The sequence below is a fragment of the Macrobrachium nipponense genome, chromosome 43, assembly GCF_015104395.2.
Source record: "Macrobrachium nipponense isolate FS-2020 chromosome 43, ASM1510439v2, whole genome shotgun sequence".
NCBI classification, from domain to species: domain Eukaryota; kingdom Metazoa; phylum Arthropoda; class Malacostraca; order Decapoda; family Palaemonidae; genus Macrobrachium; species Macrobrachium nipponense.
In genome coordinates this window covers 27,782,130-27,800,960 of record NC_061104.1, presented here as the reverse complement: position 1 = coordinate 27,800,960, position 18,831 = coordinate 27,782,130, and the positions used below count along the sequence as shown (strand labels likewise).

Below are 18,831 nucleotides of genomic sequence, written 5' to 3'. Positions count from 1 at the left end.
TTAACTGATTCTGCTGTTAACTGAGGGCTGCCTGTACTACAATTTACACACATAACTGGCGACCAAGTAAATTTTCCTTTTTTTTTTTTACAAGGTTTATGCTCATGGCATAAACCTTGTAAAAGCGAACTGAGCAATTTGCTACAGAACACTTGAACTGAGGGTCCTGCATAATGGCAGTCCTGTAGTGATAAAAAGCAAGTTGTTTTTAGAAGCTAGTTAGTATTAATTGGTTAATGAGAAATGCCTCTGTAGTTCCTCATGTGGTTTCCATATTTGTAATAAATTCTATTAGAGAGGTTTTAGTTAGTTTTTACAGCCGTATATGAACTAATTTTTCTAACTTAGGTTGTTTATATCTAGCCCTAGGCTATTTGGTAGTTAGGTTGTTACCTAGTATAGGTAATGTGAAACTTTATAGTTAGTATAGGTTATTGCCCAAGTATAGGTTAATGCCCAACTTTATACCTAGTATAGGTTATTGCCCAAGCCTGATTAAATTAATTTACCTTTAAGGGTATGTAGCCTTCAAGATAGGGGACTACCTCATAGCCCATTTGACCTCTTGTTTTTGGTCTACTATATAAAACAGTAACTTACTAATGTGAAACTTTAGTTAGGCTATCACCTAGTATCAGTTATTGACTAACCCTGATTAACTAATTCACCTTTAAGCGTATAAGATTAACCAGGTATAATTTGTAGCTTTCAAGGTAGTCTACTACCTCATAGCATATTTGGTTGAGTTTTTGGACTTACTATATAAAAACAATAACTTACTACTGTGGAACTTTATAGTTAGGCTATCACCTAGGCTAGGTTATTGTTAAATCAATCTAGATTATTTAATTCCCTTTTAAGGGTATGCACATGATAGCCTAGACTACTAAGATTGAGCTTAAGTATACAGGCTATATAAAAGGAAAATGTTGGTAGCCTTTTATCTAATCCTAAGGTCTTTGATATAAACTTACACTACTGCCTAGGCCCATAGCCTAACAGGATATATCTTTACACCTTACCTTGATTCACGTTACTAGCTAATCCAGGTTAATTTTGTTCACCTTTAAGTATATAATCCTAGGTTATAAGCTACAGACAATATCTACTACAGTCTAGCTAACTTATTCTCACTGAATCATTGTGGATTGTAGGCTACTGTCTAGTAGGCTATTGCAGACATCGTTACCTGAAAGGATTATCTATATTTAATTTAATACACGTAATAATTGTGGAAAATTTTTTTAGGTGAAACTTCTAAATAGAAGGATAAATTCTTAAAAATTTTTGTTTTTACAAATGTCGATCAGAAATTGTGAGAAGCGTCGACGTTTGCTCACAAAAATGCTGGTTTTTGGATTTTCATGCACAATTAAATAATTGTTCCACAGTTTATACTAAAAACTTAACTGGAACCTAAAGTTATACACTTAAGCTTTTGACTTAGATGTTTCCATGATCCTCAGTAATGAAATCACAGCAATGAAGATTTTTAATCATGGAGTGCTGGTTTCAGAACCTTTTACATAGTTGACGTGAAAGGTAATGGTGGCTTGGTCCATATTTGGTTATATGTAAACAATATGATAGCGCATATGCACATAGCCACTTCCTCTTTCTGCAGTTTTTGTTGTAGGTAAAGTGGGTTAAGTATTCAATGAGGATAAGAAAAAGTGCTCTCTTATCCCGGGTCTATTTATACTCTCTCGTGTTATATAGTTTATCATTACGACACAATACCTGGCCACAAGACCAGCTAAAAAGAGATTCAACATTAGTCTGGTCACCATGGAGCTCTGGATAGACCATGGAAGGGTAGCTCCTGGAGGACGAGACAGCGACTACACCATAAGAAGAAATGATAACTTTTGAAACCATTTGGTTACCTTAGGGTGTTGTTTTTGTCTATTTACTGTATAACTTTTTTTACACATTTACACAAATTAGAACAAATATTATCACTGTGTTAATAAGTTTTAATGTAATTTTTTTAAAGGTTAGTAGTATTATTACTCACAAGTCCCTTTTTAAGTTATTATTACAGAAATATTTAATTTTTAAGTTATAAATACAGAAGTATTTACATTTTGACTCTTAAAAGCTGTAAATATTTATGTAAGTAACTGTTCATAGGTGATTCTGCTTTTGGGAGACAACCAAAGTTGTACATCTTAGTATGTGCTATATTTTTATTGCCTTTAGAAAGTGATTCAAGTCGCAATTGTGGTTCTCCTTGGCACAAGAGGTATATTCAATTGAATGTTGTACAAATTTCTGAAGTAACCTTACTATAAAATATACAGAAGATCGTCTTTGTTGGATGGCTTTTACTCTGGTTTTCCATATAACAGAAATTTATGTTATCTGCGCAATTTTGTATTGTTCATATTAGTCACTAAAAAATTAAATAAATTATAGTGATATATGTTTCTTTTAAATTTCAGAATGATTCTTCAAATAAATATTTTAGCCATAAATCTTCTTGAGATTCTGGGGATCCCACAATTTGTCTCAAAGGCAAACTTTCTTTTGGCACTTGCTGTAAATTTATTTTTTATGGTATAATGCTGATTCGCTTGTGATTTTGTAGATGAATATTGGACATGCATTTTATATGAGCATATTGAAAAATGAGAAAAAATAAGTAAAATTTACTCTTTTTAGTTACAATATCCAAAGATTTTATACGTATGATATTTGGAGTCATCGGAATCCCAGTATCAATAGTAAAATTAACTGGAGTACAGTGTTTTTCATTCTAACATTGTAATATAATTTTCAGGCCATGCATTAATAGATTTGATGCACCGCACTACAGAAAGTTCACCAGTAACAGGAGAGAGGGTACTCTGTAGACATCCATTTCAAGAAAGTAAAAGAGCTTATGTTAGTCCTGCAAAAGTTGAACTTCTACATAAGGTGGGTATAGTTAGAAAGAATCTGTTCAGTGATAAATTACCTGGTCACTTTATTTTTCGAGATATTCCTCACATTAGAATAACTTCTTACACAATGGGCAAACCTTGTACAGGTTATATTTATTATTATTATTTTTAAGAAGTGTTTTAAAGAGACCAATCACATTTTATACTGAGATTTGAAAATTGGAGCAAGGTGAAGTTGAATAGCATGGTGGGGAAAGACCAACGGAAATGGATGAAGAGTAAAAGACAAGAGAGCATTGCATCTAGGGACCAAAAACACACAGCAAGGAACCTATAGTGCCACCTGCAGTGGTAGTGGCTCTGCATGGCATAGGGTATGCTGTTAATCCTTTCCTTTCAAGTTTTTTGATGTGTTAGAAATAAACCAGTTTTATTTATATATTCAATGTTCTATGTAGGATACTATGCAGTACATAGATTTTTTAAATTGTGTGAATTTTGTAATATGACACATTTATATTCCCAAGTCAGATATTGAGATAACTTCTAAACTCTTCAGAATCTGAATTCATAAAGTTTTCAAATTTATTAGTATCTGAATTCATAGCTTTTTCAAAATTATCAGTACTAGTTTCTTTCATTCATTTTATGGAGGGTAATGAATGGCAAAAATAAGAATGAATTTTGGCTAGTTCTCAGGGCATTTGACATCTAAAGATATCATAAAAGTGGTAAGCGAAACATGCTGCCATGTGTTGGGGAAAAGCATTCTAAATACTTGCTAATGTGTAGATGAAGGATAGAAAATGGAAATCCATCAGTGTAAAATTAGGGTCATAATAAGTAGGGATATTTAAGGATATTGAATGAATATTATAATGAGAGCAAAAAAGTATAGTGATGGTTCACTAGCATACTCAAGGTAATAAGGGAAAGGATTAAACTCCCCCTATCCTCCCCACTTGTAAAATATTCTTTTATGTGTCATTACAGGTTATATTTTGTAACTTTCTACTTTATTTTCATTGCTGAGCAAAAGTTAAAAACCCATTGTTTTCTCAAAGCTGGGTTAGTCTCCATTCCTGGATTTGAACATGAATATTTATGGTAAATTATTTTTCTGTATTTTTGTACTCATTTAATTTTTGTGGATGTGTTCATAATATATAATGGAGATCAGGTTTGATATACTAAGGATTCAAAAGCAGGATGTTTCAATACACATTTCATGAAGTTGACATTCAGAAAAGAAGAAAATTAGTAAGGGTATGGTTCCTCATATTCATATCAGATATTTTTAAAAACTGCAGAATGCACAAAATAAAGGAATGGAATGGAATATAAAATTCAGGCCAAGCGTTGGGACCCATGAGGTCATTTGTTGCTGAACGGGAAATTGAGAGAAGAATGGTCCGAGGCATGTAACATGAGGAAAACCATACAGTTAGACTATGGAACAATTGTTAGGAGAGGCTGGATAGCAGAGAATATGAATGGAGGTACAGTAAAAGGAATGAAAGGGGATGCTGCAAAGAACCTTGAGTAATGCCTACGGTGCACTGACAGTACTACTCCCCAAAGGGATGGCATTTAATATACGTACTTGCAATACATTCTTCAGTCCTTTTGAAATAGAATAAATGTTAATATATCAAGTGTATTGAAATTTACATATCATAATGCAAATAAAAACATTGATTAGGCATTCATTAATATCATAATGCAAATAAAAACATTGATTAGGCATTCCTTGGTTAATGACCATTCGGACTTACAACCACACTCAGACCACTTGCTATCGTATGCATGAAACATTACAGTTCATTATAATAATGCCATTAAGTTAATTTAAGTGAAGTTACATAAAAGGTTTGGGTTCATGATATGTAACCCTAGCTTGTATGTACACTCAAATGTTAGGTTGCAATATGGTAAACTTGTCCTTATTGTGCTCAGACCAACTACTAGTACAGTAAGCCTGAAATGTCGTTAGGGCCTGGCTCCTTGCTTATTGACCAATTCGCTTACGGACTGGATTGTAGGGACAGAACTTGGTCGTTGTGAGGAGAAAGTATAATGGAAATACATTGTTTGTAAATCAGAATTAATCAGTTGAATATATTAAAGTTGTGATGATTGTTCAAGAGGTATATGGTAAGCCCATTTTCCTTTTTCCTGGTAATTCTGAGGACAGAGGAATTATGGTAGGTACTTGATTCCACTTATTTGTTTATACAAAATTTTCTATGATAAAAAAGGCTATTTCATATATGGATTAATTTTTTCTTCATTTTTCTTTCAGCTGTATTGGCAGGAAGGAAAAATACAGCAAAACCTACCAACACTAGATGAGATAAGAAACAGAGTTCAAGTGTCTCTGAAAACTCTGAGACAAGACCATAAACGTAATTTGAACCCAACCCCGTACAAGGTAAATTTAGGTTTTAATTTGATATTTTTTAAATTTTCAAGTTATAAGTTGTCATGGGTACCTGCCTTTTCATGTTATGTCAAGACGCTCAGGTGTCATTGGATATAGGATTCCATTGTGTATATTGTTGTAAATTTTAGTGTTTGTGTGGGTAATAGTTGTTAGAAACAGTTCTTGATAATATTCATTATACAGGCAGCCCCCGGTTACCGACGGGTTCTGTTCGTGGGGCTAATGACTATAAGTTATCATGCATCAGCAACATGGATGGAACTCTACTGCAAATAATAGTGAAGAAAGTATTTTGATAAGAAATACTGGTCATGAAAGATCACATTTTATTGTTTTCATGCCGATGAAAGATACATAAATCTCGTATTACTATGAAATGGGTTGAAAATAGCAAATGAAATCTGTTTTTTACACAGAAAAACATGCTCCCCATACCATCTATTAAAAAAAAAATAATAATCTAGTTCACAACAAGATGTATTGAAGTTGAAGATACTTCAACTTAAAAGCACTTCATGTAAAGAAAATAACCTTGTCCCATATTAATAGTTTCTAGAGATCTATTTACTCTATATATAGAAGGAAGAAAATTGCTCTGAATTGAGTTAAATAGGGCAAAATAAACCTGCCTCTGCCCTCAGCTGATTTTTCCAAACCAAAACATTGATTGCTTTGTTTGTATTTTATAATACTATAGTAATATAAAACTACATTCAGTATTAGTGGATACAGGGAAGGAAAGCATAACTTATTAAAAGAGCCACGGATTAGATGCATATTAGTTACGTTTGTATTTTATGAGGGTCTCTCGGCGCTTAGGCTAAGTACCGATAACCAGATAACAGCGCCATCTATTAATGAAAAAAATAACTAAATTTATAGTTTGTAATAAGATGTATTTAAGTCATGTTTCAGCTTAAAAACACTACATAAAAAAAACCGTGTCCCATATGAATAGAGTTTCTAGAGATTTACGCTAAATAGATGCGAGAAAATCGCCCTGAATTAAGTTAAATATGGCAAAATAATCTTGTCTTTCCCCTCTGCTGATTTTTCCAAACCAAAACATGATTGGTTCGTTTGTATTTTATAATACAGTAGTAATATAAGACTACATACAATATTATCAGATACAGTGAAGTAAAGGATAACTTTTTCAAATAGCCAAGGAAAAGATGCATATTCATTATGTTTGTATTTTATGAGGCACTCAGCTTAAGCCACCGATAACCAGACAAATGTGCTATAAACCCTACGGAGGGTAAAACCCAGTCATGAATATGTTGAACAAGCACTGTAAAACTGAAATGCCGGTAACCGATATCAATGGTAAATGGGGCTGCCTTTATTGAATTACTGACATTTTGACAAGGATAAACTTTATACTTGTGTTAAGTAGCATTCCCCAAATTTTTTTTTATATGAGGAAGTGTTAGTAATGCATTTTCTGTACCTGCTGCTATGTTTAATTAACTACAGTGTAGATGTGTAATGTTATGAATATACTGCATGGTGTACCTGGAACTCTTGTATCATTGTGTTGCAAGCAGAATTGTGTAGAATAATTTTCCCCAGCCCCTTCAAGCTTAATCCCTTGGAAACCCTTTCTAGTTTACAGTATGAATCTGTAGGTAATGATGTAGTCATAGTAGCCTTCTGTCAAAGTCTAATGGAGCCACATAAGCGGTTCACATTAATGCTTGCCATTTATTCATGCTAGATGTTATTGCTATTTAATTAGCTTTCTGAATTTGAGACTTGACATAAAGGCCATGCATTTCTGAGAGGGTTCTGTATTATATTTTTATAACCCATAACCTCATCATATTTCAAAATGATTTCTTCAAACAATTTTTGCTCGCAGAGTGGACTTCTCTATAGACCTTCCTGCAAATATGTTAAGAAGGTTTTGGTAAGAGCTGTGTAATCAGTTAGATTTAGTGCAATCAGGAGCACATTTCTCCATAGTTAATTTGTGCACCTCTCAGTATTGCCTCAATATTTTTTTATGTAGCTTTGCTTTAGTTGTTATTTTAAATTGGAGAGTAACAGTCTCTTATAAATTCTAAGTCAGGAACTTTTAGAATTGCTTCATATACGTTGAATACAGAATGTTACATCTGATGCTTCAGAAATGCATGGACTAATGTCATGAAGGTGGGACAGGACATGAGTCATGATTTAATGCAAGGACTTTTTGGTGGCAAAATGTCAGTATAGTATATCAGTGCAAAAACTTTATTTTCATGTCAATATCAGGTAGAAAATTGCCTTTATTTAATGCCCATGCATAGAAATTGATCTACTTTCATTGGTATAATCTTGTAAATGTTCCATATTTTTTCACAGAATTAAGGGCCATTCAGGAAATTAAATTTAGTGTTGATGATACAAACACCAGTATGTTCAGGAGTCTTAAAATTAAGCACTATGGGAAGAAAACCTGGATCCCAATTACATAAAATGTATATGAAAAATTCCACACAGCTCAAATGTACATGACATTATATGCTATGACAGTAAGTTAACCCACTTGGTGTCATAAGTAATTTTTAAGTTTGTGGTAAAGCATTATCCATAGATGATCTGATCTTGCCACCAAAACCTGCCCTTGGTAATAGTCAGTTTTAGATAACCTCGTTAGATCATATTAGATATTTCTTAAAATCATTCGTAGTTTTGTAAATAATGACTTATTTGCATGTGCAGTTTAACAGATTTTCTATAGAATAATTAAATTTTTTTTTCAATTAAAATTATACATACCTAGTTACATATTAGTTTAGATTGTTGATTTATCAGACATTACTTCAGTGTTATTTCACATTCAAATTTTCCTATAACACATGGCAGTCTTCAATTTTCTCATATCACAGATCATATAATATGGCTATTTAGACATTGTATAGTATTAATTACTTTTAGAAGTTTTCTAATAGTAGCTGCAGTTCTTAAGACAAATTGCTTCACAGTAATAGTGTGAGGTATTGAAAAATGTACTTTTAGTAAGGAGTGACATAGTATTCTAAAATAGTACTAACAGTTTTGTTTATTTGCATACAGCATTTTTTAAAGATAACTAGTACAGTACATTCTTAATAGTAATTCTAACTCGTTAGTATGTCATTTAGTGATATGCATAAGTAGTAACAAGCTCCTTTCATTATGAAGTCTAGATTTAAATTTTACTCCCTACAACTCATATACCATTGACTTTTTGGGTTGCATAGCTAATGCAACCTTAACGGTACAAGAATCTAAAAACGGTATTCCGTGCCCCAAGTTTTTAAATGTGAACAATTAATCTAATTATGTCATCTGGAGAATATGTTTTTACATCAGAAAGGTTTATACAATCATTTTAATCATGAAATAGCCCATTAAGACTGTAGAACAATACATTAAAGCAAAGCATTAGATTAGAAAGAAAGATCCCTATGCACAAGCTTGGTTAACTCCCTACTTTTTGCAGTGACGTATGTTCTTCGGTGCCAATCCCCACCTGAAGAGAGGGAATGGGAGGGGAGCACTGGAAATTATGATGAATAATTTGATTTATATAAAAAAAAATTTTTTTAATTTTTTTTTTTTTTTTTTTTACAATCCTAAAGTAGCCACATTCACCATTCAGTAGGGAGGGCAAAGCAGTTGAGTAAAGATAAGAGGAAGTAGTTGCTAGAAATCCATTCCATTGGTGAAAACAAAGAGGAGTTGGCAAAAGAAACTTATAAATAAAGAGAGCTTACATAACTTGAGTTTGCCAAGGAAGGATTCTCTGGACAGTGGACACTATAAATACTGTAATGGATCTAGAGTGACACACCAAGGAAAGGAGGTGAAATGGCAGGTACCAGAGGAAATACTCTTCAATTGTACCAGATAACCAAGGTATGACTCGTGAAGATGATTGATCCAACTCCCTCCTAATTGAAACTACAAGGCCTGACTCAAATATGGGTCCCATTGAATACAAATAAATTGTTGTAAGTGATGATATTTTGATGACAGAACTTGGTGAAGGTGGTGTTGAGGTTAGATAATGTGCCAGGTGCCTGCACTCATGTTGACAGAGCTCCAATGATACTTTAAGGCAAAGACTTCAGCAGGTTCTGGTGTTCTCTAACCAGCAGAGATTGGGAAGAATGATCTGTCTGACTGTTGGAGACATCAAAGCTACCTTCCAACAGGTTTACAGCTTTAGTGAGTGAACATAAAAGAAAGCAGCTGTGCCGAACCAACTACCGCAGAGACCAGAGGGCTGATCAACATCTGCCAAGACTCGCTTGTATTACAAGGAAGACGAAGAAACTCATTGATGGTCTTAAGAGGGGGTGACATGCTGTTTTCTAAAGGTTGGGTCAATTCTACAACTGTTTCAGAACATCCCCTGGTAAACCACCTGACTTACAGATTTAACCTGAGCTTGATCCATGGTCCAAGTTACTGACACTCGTTCCAAAGCAGCTATAGATGGCTGTACAAATGTCTCATTTTAATTAGCCAGAACCAACCAGGCATCCAGCTAGGGATAAAGATGTTAGTCCAGATAGTGCCCCAGGAAGGCTGCTAGGTCATGGATCCCAATTAAGACATGAAGAGCAGTACATATACCAAAGCTAATGGCTTGCAAACAATACACGTAGTCTCACCAAACGAAGCCCAGATACTTCCTATAAAGTAGGTGACTGGGGACATTAAAATAAATATTTCTCAGTTTACAGAAGCCAGTTAGACCCCTCTGCAAACAGATCTTGATACAGACTCCATGTTCTCCATATGAAAGGAGTTAAGCAAAGAAATTTGAACTGGCAATTCCAGAACAAGGAAAGCTGTAACTTCAGCAGAACCTCTTGTTGGCCCCCTTCCGTAGCTCTTATTCAAGTTGTAATTGAGGACTTGCTTTTTTTATTTTTGCTGGAATTGAGAGGAAGGAGCTGTAAGTAGGTGGACGAGACAGCGTAGGGGGTTGATAAAGAACAACTGGTAACTGAAGCAGAGAGCCTTCAATACCAAAATACTCCATGCTGCCTTCCAATTAATTCTCTTGAAAATAGCCCTGGAGAGGAGATGGGCAAAGTGGACATTGGGGTTTCATCTGCGCTGCAAAAGAAGGAAGCTGATGTGGAGATCAAGGGAGTGAGACCTCTGAAGATGATAAGAGACCTGCTGTTGGTGTGGCATCAGACTGTTGGTGATGACCTTTGATGTTGACTTAGCAATGACAGACAATGAGGAGGAGGAAAAGGGCGCAGCCCCAAGCTGATGGTGGTTAAAGTTAATTTCTTTCCCAAGTTAATTTCTTTCCCAAGGCTTGAACAGAGGACAACAAAACCATAGATCTTGACATTGATGAATAGATAATACATGTAACATGCTTTCAGCACTTGACATACTTTCAAGAGAGAGTATGAAGAATTCAGTTGTATGGGTGTTCTCAGTAGAGAGAACTTAAAATTTTGCCATCAAGGAGTTGGTGGCACCAAGTATCCTTTCTTGCTAGTTCATGAGCATGAGACCCTTTCTGAGAAGAAGTCCTTGAAAGTATCCGTTTCAGAAACTGATGATGCCATTGATCTGTATAGTTGTAACCTTGACTGTAGGCCCAACCATTCACTTGCTTAATGACATCCTTGTGGTTGTGATCCTAGGGTTTAGCTAGCAAAGCTGTAATATCATTGAGCCAGAGGTGGGTGATAATCAAGGTGCCAGATACCCAGAATGATGTATATCTTGTAGTGTCCACAGGTCTTCAATAGTTTCATACGAATCTTTAACCAATATCAGGCTTTAGAGGGATCAAATCTGGACTCGTTAGGGGTTCAAGAATTTAAGAATGAGACCAAGGCAAGGCAAATGATTCACAGTAGGAGGAGCAGTAAACTTAAGAGCAAAGACATGAAGCACTGGAGGCAGCTGCTGTAGAGACAATGGGACTTGGTTCATGAGCATAAGCAGCAAACAAGGGACTAGCCAAAGAACGAGCAGAACTTGTAGGACAGATAAGAGCCTGAAGGACAATTAGAAGAGGATGATGGGCAATTTTGTCTAGGATAACGGCCTGTAACTGGAACAAGGGAGAAAAATGCTGGCATGCTGAGGGGGATTTAAAGATTTCCTTTGATCTTTCTTTTGCAGCTTGGAGATGATAGTGGCCACAGGAGAATGAGAAAACCTCAAAACAAGGCTTAGGGATACTCTCCTGCTGTATAGCAGGTGGAGGGTAGGGGCAGCCACTGGGCAATAGTATCTCTCAAAAGGTCAGGCAAAGCATAAGTGGGAACAGCAGACCTCTGAGCTCCTAAGGTCAGAGGATATACTTGAGAATATTCCATAAGCAAGGTAGGATCCACAGCAGCAAGGGGCACTGAATAACAAGCAAGAACTAGGCTGGTATGAAAGTTGATGGCGAATCATATGTAGTCATGGAAACTGAGTCACCTAGGATTTGGCAAGATCTGAGGCCAATATTGTGATAAGTAGGAAAGCAGAAGCAGGATATAGTGGCCATGAATGCTGCACTATTAAGGGCATGGAATCAGACACTTGGGCTAGAATGGCTGATTATGCATGATTTGTCAGAGGCTATAGAGTACAAGAATCAGTTTATTTAAGAGCAACCGTAATGATTGTATATATGGGGTCAGTGAAATATGCAGAGGCAGACAAATACTGAGCCAACTCACATCTAAAGTGTTTCAAGCAACAGGGTGAGAAAAAAATCATTGGGCAGTGGGAAGAACGAAGACCTAGACAGTGAGATTGTGGGGTATTAGCAGAAGCGTAAACTATGGCAAGGGACTGACATTGAAAAGCAAAAGCAACTTAAAACCAGAACCTGTCAAAAAAATTCATTGCTCGTGGAACAAAGCATAGATGTGGATAAAGGTGTTCTGGCCTGAGCAAGTGTGGCACAAAAACAGAAGCTGCAGATGTCTAAACAGGCAGATCCCTGCTACAGTTAGTTAGGAAGCCCTCAGCAGAAGTTATTCCTTTTAATTTTCTTTGGCCTGGTTCTTCATACTGTGGTTGGCAATTGGTGTGAAGTACCTTGAATTTTATTATGTGCTGCAAATGTCATGTTGACTAAGTAAACATCATTGGTTGTTCTTAAGGTCATTTTGTGCAGTGCTTCATCACTTATCAGTCCTGTAGGGTGAAGTTGAAGCTAGCTGATGCTATAAGTAATTAGAAGAACTGGCATCATCCATATGTAAGCAGACCCTGGTTAACGGTGGGGGTTCCATTCCGACAGCGTGATAACTGAAAATCACCTATTTCTGGTTATTAGCGCCTCAGTTAGGTGTGTATTGGTGTCATAAGACAAGCGCCATAAAACCGGATCGCCGATAACCAGGGACTGCCTACCTTCATGTTGAGGAGCAAGGTAATTTGTTCAGTGTAAATCATCGCTATTGCACTGTGCACTAGTCCTGATCATTGAAACTTTGATCATGGTCCCAAATATTTTTGAAGATAAAATGTCTAAAGAATGTATAAAAAAATATATTTAAAATGCAGTCTAATAAGATTTATTAATTTTAAGGAACTTGAGTTTCTTAATATGGCCACAAATTTTGAAAAGATCATAGATTTTATATACTTACAGAATATACATTTATAGTAATAGTATTTGCATAATGACAAACAAGAAAGGGTCTGGAAAGTTTCATAAACCAACCTATTATTTTTTCATAGTGAACTTGGAGTATATATATATCCCTTCTTTTTCGATTTCAGGTCGGTGTGACTGATGAACTGTATAACTTCATGCATGATCTCTGGCTCCAAAATGCTCCAATTGGCGAATTGTTTTAATTTGCTGCATGTGCTGCTGTTATCACCAGTCATAATAAATACATTAGACTTAACTGTAGTATAATATTTGTTTGAAGAGGTTAATATATTTTTTACTATTTGTTATCGTTAATAAAATATAAATCCATTTGGTGTAACCTGATGGCTATGGTAATTTCAGGCAGAATGTGGGTGTTGATTGTATTTATTTTTGTCTAGCATTGGCTTATGTGGTGTTATTTATCAAAACAGTTACAAGTAATCATCCTGTGGTGATTTTTTTTTTAATTCCAAAGCAGGACTGAGGACACAATGATTGTAAAATGGCAGTACAAACTTGTGAAAATTAAAATTGCACAAAAAAAGATGAAGTACAGTATTTAAAATTGTTATAGTTTAGATTCAAGGTACAATTATTTAGATTTTTTTTGGATAGTCTTATTTTTGTTAAGAAACCTTTCTTTAGAAGGTTGATGTAAACAATTGTTCCTAAAACCTTTCAAGACCCTCCCTTTGTACCAGTAGTCTATATATCCCAGGCTGTATTCTTATCTTGCTGGTGAATGTCTTAGAAGTAAATGAATTGTATATGAAAATAAAGGGAGTGGTCTATGATAATTTCAGTCACTAGCAAATTATTTTCATCTTTGCACATTAGTTTGCAACTGTTAGATTGGCCACAAGTAAACACAGTATTGTCATTATTAAATTATAATGAAATTGCTAATGCTTAAAAATATGACATTAAACCAATATTTTTGTGAAGTTCTTTATATTTATCCTAAGTTATCTGACCTTACCGAGTTAATGCTGCTGGGATAACACCAGCTAGAACTCGAAGGAACCCGATGCAGACTACCCTCAAAAATACGATTCTTACACAAGCACCCAGATTTTTGAAAGTTTTTAAGGTAAAGTAACTGACTTGTAAAAGGAGAGATAAATGTGACTGAAGAATACCAAAATCACCTGGGAAGGTTCAGTGTACCTTGTTGCAATTTCTTTGTTAAATTGTGACACTACTACAAAGATAAAGTAACAAGCTTACACAAAATTATGGTAAACATATATAAGAATACAAATATAGAATTGCTTTTATAAAAAGAATATATTTATTATCCATATGAATATAGAAAAATTATTACAAACTCCACACAAGAACGAAAAATAAGATACTATAATTAGAATGTTATTTCCTAAACTTACATCTACGGCTGAATTCCCTGCAGAAACTTAGAATTTTGGTTCAGTGGTCTTTTCAAGAGTCAACATGGCATGATTTACCCAAGATGTCAAATACTGTTCATGTATTAAAAAAAACCTTAGCCCTTAAGGGAGAACAGCAAGAGAAAAACAGTACACTGTTACCAAGTATTATTACCTTATGAAATGGTAACCTTTAGTATTAACTATTCTAAAGTCAAAATCTTTTCTATAATAACCATCACAGAAAGTGCATTGGCAAAATTTATCATTCTAATTATGCAACTTACAATAGACCATCCCTTGGAAGAATGCACATTAACTTTAGATGACCTGTTGAATAGCACCATTGATGTCTCATACAGAATGTACTCTACAATCAGTACAAAATAATAAGCACTTACATGATGGGATAACATTTAGTGAAGAATGAGAAAAAGCATCCCGGGCTGAAAAAGACATCCTTGTAAAACATCTTTCTTATAAAAGACTTATGGCCTCTGTCTGTAAAAATATGCAGCATTTCATAAACTTTGAAGAGAATTTACCACTATGTAACCACAATGCTACAGTTCTCTCCAAAAATTTTTAATAGAAAATTTGAAACCGTCAAGAAATCGGTGAATTTGCAGTTATGTACAGTGTTCCATAATGATGGTCTTACACACTTCACAGACAATGAAGGAATCTCATACTACAATCTCATTAAAAATTAAGTGTACATACTTAAAACTGGAGTATAATACAAAAGGAGGTTCCAGAGTAACGTACAACTTTAAAATGACCAAATATTTTCAGTAATACGATCCTTTAATAAAGCTTTCCGTGGCTTTATGTACAATTCTCAAGATTTCCACAAAGATAATTTGTTAGGAAATTTATGCTAAAAGCCGAGTCAAATGTGTAAAAAATAATTCCAATTACAACAAAAAATTGGTAAGGAATAGACAGAATACAAGAGAGCAAATAAATATATGTATGTAGTCTACCTATGGAAAAAAGCAGTGTGGATGACCTAAGAAGGTTTCACGAGCTTAAAACTAAGGTTTAACTGAACAACAGTATTCAGTGAATGAAATGTCGAGCTTTCTCAACTGTCATGTACAACAGATCAAACAGAAAAACACAGCTACAAACCTTTAGCTACTTTACTTCAAAGGCAATAATAGTTTTAAACTCCTGAAACTTACGCTGTCAGTTTGATAATGATTATAATTATGTAAAATAATAGCACCTATCAACAATGTTTGGCTTTTCTCGTGTTCCATTCAAGGTTTCACACAGGTGTGCCCTAATCAATATGACTGACCAACAAAAATAAAATTAAAATAAATGCTATCCATACTCTTTTGTGCACAGCTGAAAAATCTTGTTACAACACTACTGCACACATTAAAACAAGAGCTTTTTTTATTGTTACAGCCAGAATAAAGCGGGAAGTTCATTTGTTCAGAATGTGATCAATGATTCATATACCTTTGTACTTCATAGTACAAAGTGCTCTGTGAGAGAGATCAAATACAAATGGACTGGCTTTAATGTGGGGCACCAAAGGTTGAAAATGTTTCCCAATTTCAATTAAATTACTAACAGACTGGTAAAGCTCAGTATTATATAATCGTGGGAATTATGTATTTGAGAAATGAACTAGTCCACATCTTTCCATGATGTAAAATGAGATTTTAAAAAAATGCATGAAAGCCAAGTATCATCACTTTGAAGTAGCCAAAACACAAAAATAAGTTGGCAGTTTATAAACATTTAGAAAAATATATCAGAAAAATCTGGTATATCACCACAGCTAGAATACTCTAAAATAATGGGTATAATTCATCTATAAAATTTCATACCTTTGATAGACACAAAATAAGATTTATAGTTGTAGTATATACACTGTATATCTTAGTCTTACTTTTTCTTTGAGTAAAATTTAGTATTCAGGAGATGAAGGAGGAGGTTAACATTAACCTTCACTTTGGCAAACATCCTTTTGACACTGACACCCTCGTACTGTTGCTGCAGAAGGTCCTGATAATACAAGAGGTAATTAACTTTACCTAAAAGGGTTTTAATACTTCTTTCCACTTTTCATCTTATGATTAGCTAATGTAGCACAGACCAAAGCTTCCCTGATGCTATATGAATTTTCTGGCAATTATGAAAATTTTCCAAAATATGTCATAAATCTAAGTATGAAATAAGTCACTTCACTCATTTTAGCTTCAAAATAATGAACTGATTTCTTTTAAACTTAGAACCATATGTACAGAGATCAAACTTACCTGTATATCTATTTCTACAAATTCCATTGGCACACCCATAAACTTGACTTGAACATGGAAAATTCCTGTAGTTGCTAAAGGTGCTATTTCAAACAAGACATTTTTCATTTGTATTTCGGGAAGATCTTCTATCTCCAATAAGACGCCCTTCTCCTTCAGTTTAATGGCAGTATACTTGACAGCCTGCTTTGACCGCCCTCTCTCTCCACCTACCTTGCTACACTCATGGACATTCCTGCAAATTGGAATTAAATTCATTCCTTAATCATTAAAACATACCATTGGCGATAACAGACATTTATGACAGATATATTACATGTTTCACACAGAGCAAGCTTATGAAGTTGAAATGGTACCACAAATATACCATAATATATCTTAAGTACTCACTTGTTTCGAGCAGCTATATTTGCAAGGCAAGTTTTGAGATAAGTTTGATACGACTCTAACTGATCTTTATAAAACCTTTCCTTTTCATCAAGCTGCTTCGCTGTCACAAGCAATCGCTGCAATTCCTAAAATACAAATATTAGGCAGCATTAGGCATTAGCTAAATATTTGTGCACTGAACACTGACACCTATGTCACCTCTACTCTGATAGTTTAATGCTTCTTTTTTACAATATTAAATAAAAAGTTAATGGTTTATCTAAGACATAAAAGAAAACACAACACTTCATTACAGAACGGCATTACTATAGTCAATTAACTTAAGGTGGATTCTTGTGCTTATGAGATGTTTGTTTGGTGGCCTTTGATTGGCTGCTGTTGTTGTTTTGAGATTAAGCTGGCCTTATGCCAGGATGGGTTGGCTGGTACCCGGAGGTAGGCCGCTCGCTCAGTGTCTCATTATTTTTGTCTGTGGTTTAAAAAACTAGCAATGTTTACATTTTTTCTTTTATCTCACGTTTTACACAAGATACAAGATAGGAAAGGTTTGGTCATACCATAGTATTCGGTATTAATTGTACAACTAAGTCATCTTTTCCTGAAATCAATAAAATAACACACAGGAATTACAATGAGTAAAAGTGTAGAGAGAAGCATTTAATTCTTTATACCTGTTTTTACTAATCATTGGATTTTGCATCATTAAAGCGATCAAGATAAAATAAAACTTATGTTTTCATACAACAAATTCATCCTGAATACACTGGTGCTTTCAGATTTTAGATGCATGTGATATGTAAAGAGAAAATGAAGAATATATCTTATTATGTTGCATCTGTAAATGATTAAAGTTTGAGGGTAATGCCAAGAGAATGTGATCTGCAAGACCAAAGTCTAATAAATAAGCAAGACATCGTTGTGTTTGTCGTCTCAGCAAGAGATTTGAGTTGCCAATTAGCGATAAAAGAAGGTTCCAGTTTTGACAATATTTACAATATTATATCATTATATTTTCTTTAATTAAATACACAGAATTCCCATTATGATTGTTAACATTTTCAGTTCAATATTGTGTGTGAAAGAGCACTCACTATCTTATGTACAAAACTGTGCAGGTTCAACCCTGACTATTTGGATTCACATTGAACATGGTCTGAGGTGCTTATGCTTCCTTACAATATAAGGCTTGCACTACCTGTCCTGTGGAGTAGTACCAAGCAGTGCAAGGGCTGGACTGGCTCTGGGTCATGTACTGTACGTGACAACATGATCAAAGGTCTCGTCAAGTCAAGTTGCAATGACCTAAGGCTGAAAATGCAACAACACAAATTGTGCCATCAGCATAGGCCAAGGGTGGTGCCAAGCATTAGAATGGCCATGCTTGCAATGGTTCTAGAACTGTTCACAAGTTTGCCAAGTTCATTAGTGGATAGCTCCAAAGATTTAGCATGGATTCACGTCCAGAGAAGTGAAGACCCTTCCTCCCCTAAAACACCGTGCGGGTGGACACGTGTGACCGAGTTGCTTACTGGGGAATTGATCATGAGCAAGCCAGTGAATCAGTCCATTTGCACCAATATAGACACATTTGAAGGACTGAATGGGTGGACCACCCCAAAAATACTATTTACATCTGGTGAATCAGCTAGAAGCACAATTGCTAGCCTGATCACTCCATTCACAGTTATCTTTTTTGAGCTTATGTCTGGGTCTTTCAAAAGACCTAAGTTAGTGACTTGGGAATCAGCCATGAATAGACTAATGACTGACCTCCTCTATGCCCATGGACAGCTACCACTGAGGTAATGTTAAGGTAAAAAATGCTGAAAAGACC

General features: G+C 34.9%; 2 protein-coding genes across 3 annotated transcripts in view; one reads left to right on the top strand and one right to left on the bottom strand.

Annotated features, from left to right (window-relative positions):
* Positions 1-2,782: 2,782 nt before the first annotated feature.
* LOC135213607 (nicotinate phosphoribosyltransferase-like) lies at positions 2,783-13,887 on the top strand (the record flags this gene model as incomplete). 2 transcript variants are annotated; one of them, XM_064247631.1, is given in 3 exon segments in its annotated part: positions 2,783-2,919; positions 5,188-5,316; positions 13,066-13,887. In XM_064247631.1, coding segments are annotated over 3 exon segments (344 nt in total), but the record flags the coding sequence as incomplete, so codon positions are not given.
* Positions 13,888-14,208: 321 nt separating this feature from the next.
* Positions 14,209-18,831, bottom strand: part of LOC135213846 (ras GTPase-activating-like protein IQGAP2) — a 20,902-nt gene continuing 16,279 nt past the window's right edge. Inside the window, exons 3-5 of the mRNA XM_064247949.1 lie at positions 16,998-17,122; positions 16,608-16,842; positions 14,209-16,353 (exon numbers count right to left, since the gene is read on the bottom strand). Of these exons, the coding sequence (XP_064104019.1) occupies positions 16,234-16,353; positions 16,608-16,842; positions 16,998-17,122 (480 nt within the window). The 3' untranslated portion in view covers positions 14,209-16,233. The remainder of the gene's footprint in view (positions 16,354-16,607; positions 16,843-16,997; positions 17,123-18,831) is intronic.